Here is a 3,265-nt window from a genome sequence, read left to right as displayed (position 1 = left end):
ATCATATTAATAGATAGCTTTTAAGAGATAAAATGAAAGAAGGATGGAGGGAGGAGAAGAGATGAAGAGAAAGAGGGAGTGGGAGGAGGAGAAGAGAGAAAAGAAAAAAGGGAGAGAGTAGGAGGAGGAGTGAGAGAGATAGGAAAAAGTGAAGGAGTGGGAGAAAGAGAAAGAAGGGGGGGGGGGAGTCGAACGAGAGAAAGGTGTGAGAAAGAGATATAGAAGGGTCGGCATAGAGAAAGAGAGAGAGAGAGAGGATGGGAGAAAAAGAAAGATAAGGGCCGGAAGAGAAAGAAATAGAGCAATTAAGAGAAAGAGGGGCAAGGAGAGAGAGATAGAGTGATAAAGAGATAGATGAGTCGGGAAAGAGGGAAGAGTCAGGATAGAATAAGAGAGAGATGGAGGCTTACTTAACCGTTCAAATCATACAAGAAGATAAAATAGGTTGGAGGAAAAAAAAAGGAGCAAATGGTGAAAGAAAGCAAGAATGAATAGAAAAGGGAATTGAGATATGACGAGGAAGAAATATAACAGACAGGGTACATATGAAGGAAGAAGGGATAGGAAGAACTTAAAATCAAGTTAGTGACTACCACACAAATAAGATCCCCTAATCATCGTGTTAATATATAACACCCCAAACTACAAAATACGATCAACATTCCACAAATCTTACATATCATACCGTGGGGTGGGGGGGGGGGGGTGGGACAAGCGCGTAGTGTGTGCTCTAACGACTATAATCTTAAATATAAAAGTGTAAAGCTATTCCCTCCAACTGTATTTTTTATATAAAAAAAATCATACATAAAATAATTTATAGATAAATGACCAGCAAATAAACTTTAATACATACACAAATGATATTTCTCATTCATTTTATACCTTCCGCATCGATTAAAAAATCTAACTAATATAATTTTTCGATAGAAAAACCACTCGAAAATTTTCTACTTTAAAAAGTCTAACAAACTAATATACCATTAGTATTGCATTTTTTTTATTAATACTCTTTATCACAATCATTTTAAAATGAAGCTATTCGAAAATAATATCTAAAACAACAGTATATTTTTTTAAAAATCTTTGAATTATAACAAATTCTAGATAACTTCACTTATAATAATTGTTTTTTCGTAGATATTTCCCCATAGAAAATTCATGTATCCTTATTATTACAAAACCCGAACACCACCACGAATTTTACTTATCTTGCCGTCGGGGGGGGCACGCGCAACGCGCGAGCTCCAACGACTAGTGAAGACAAATATTACATTTATATTTATATATTTACCTGTATAAATCAATTTGACATTATCACATGGACATATAAACGAAATGTATGATTTTTCAAGTTTTATTAGATTAATACTCCGTAATTTAACTATGGTACAAAAATTTATTGGGATGAAAAGAGAAAATCACAGTTTACTTACAGAAGGAAGGCGTGCACAATTAGAATTTTGATTACAGTCAGCATATTTCCACATTTGTGCACCTTGGCCGTCAATAGTACCCCCACCAAAAATCACTAAACCATTAATACGCTCAAAGATCAGCCATTCAGGTTCTGGGTACATTGAAATATCAGGTATTGCCTTCACATTTCCTGTAATTTGCACAACTATAGGGCCAGGACCTTTACATGGTCCTGCAAATACTGCTTGTGAAACAACAAATTGTCCTCGAGGAATTAAGAATCTTGCCTTACCAGGATGATCACATGCTGCCCTAAATGCTCCCATGAAGGCCTGTGATAATGACTTCATTATATATAGAAGGTTTTGTCTATTCTATTTCTCAAGATATAAGTCCATATCGAGACATTTTATAGTATTTCTACCAATTGGGAAGGTGAACTACTAGATTTTTTGCAGAAAAAAAAGCAAAAATAACACATAAGTTTTACTATAAATATTGTATGACATCAAGAAGGCTTTTTTAAACAAGAGAGTGAATTGTGTTCCTAATAAGCTCATATATTGGACAAAATGAAATTCTTAGAATTATTGTATTTGAAAATAATTTATAAGTACTTGCATTTTATACATCTTAAAAGTAAAAAAAAAAATACAATAAAATTAATTTGTCATTATCTGCAGAAAATTCTAAAAATTCTAAGAAACTAATCTAAGATAATAATTTTATATATTTATATAAGCATTTTCTTATATAGTATAAACTACAATGCACTACAAATTTCTCTATGATTTTACAAATTCCTAGATAATAAGTGAATTGGAGATTTTAGTTTAATGTGATTTTAATACATGGAATAAGATCATAGTATGCATAAATAAGAATCAATATTACACAATCATTTTCCCATAGAATAAGAAAATTAATTACATATGCTTATGGCAACTTTATAATTTCAAATAATTTTAATCTCAATATTTGAACTTTCATAGTTTGCTATTTATAAATTATTAACATTTTAGTTGATCTTCAACATTTTTTAATTTTTTTTTCGTAATCCATGTATAATGATCCACCGAAAAATATAAATTTACCTCTACATCATCTGTTTCTCCATCACCCGTGGCATCATAATCTGCTAAATTAAAAGTTTTTTCATCAGGCGCTGGAATAACGCTTATACCATCCCCATCCTTCACACCACCTCCTCCCTTGGCCTCCGCTATGACAATGAATATACCTAAAAGAGCCACGAAGAAGACTATCTTCGTGTAACAACCATCTTTGTCCATGGGCAATCTTTATAGTTCCAATAATATTATTGTTAATGCGAAGAGCCTTGGTTAGAGGGGTTTTTATTTAAATAAAATTTTAAAAAGTTATTATATATTTATTTTATTAATTTTTTATTCAAGATGGAGGTACTGCCTCCTTGCAGAGGCTAGTATTAATTTGATGGGATTTGAAGATATTTTCCTTACACTCCTTCCTTTCTATAAACCATTGTCCTTGAAACCAAAATCCATAATTTATTTCCATTAATTTCATTTGTGGAAGCTATCCCCTAAGTGTACGCATACCAAAAAAATTGGTTGATGGGTAGGTATAAGCCTATATTTAGTGGGTGTTTATTTAAATGTTCATCTTTTTCCTGTACTGTAATTTCCTAATATTTCGAAGTTTCAACTTATAGCTACAATATAGGGGTGCACGCGTTGTCTATTTTATTGCCTATAAATTTGTTTTAGAGTGTATCAATTAAGTTGTAACATTCCCATGTTGATGACAACCATTCATATGTATATTTGTTTTCGACTATTATTCTACTTTATGACATTCAATTTAT

General features: G+C 31.9%; 1 protein-coding gene across 1 annotated transcript; it reads right to left on the bottom strand.

The window, feature by feature from the left end:
* Positions 1 to 1,421: 1,421 nt before the first annotated feature.
* LOC110689137 (exopolygalacturonase-like) lies at positions 1,422 to 2,910 on the bottom strand. The gene is made up of 2 exons (XM_021865866.1): positions 2,514 to 2,910; positions 1,422 to 1,751 (listed from the first exon to the last, which is right to left on the bottom strand). Exons 1-2 carry the CDS (start codon positions 2,709 to 2,711, stop codon positions 1,422 to 1,424), a joined length of 528 nt encoding a protein of 175 aa, XP_021721558.1. The 5' UTR covers positions 2,712 to 2,910.
* Between the last annotated feature and the right edge of the window lie 355 nt (positions 2,911 to 3,265).

This window comes from Chenopodium quinoa, unplaced genomic scaffold (genome assembly GCF_001683475.1).
Source record: "Chenopodium quinoa cultivar QQ74 unplaced genomic scaffold, ASM168347v1, whole genome shotgun sequence".
NCBI lineage: Eukaryota > Viridiplantae > Streptophyta > Magnoliopsida > Caryophyllales > Amaranthaceae > Chenopodium > Chenopodium quinoa.
Note: the sequence above shows the minus strand (reverse complement) of the source record. Positions and strands in the feature narration are given on the sequence as shown.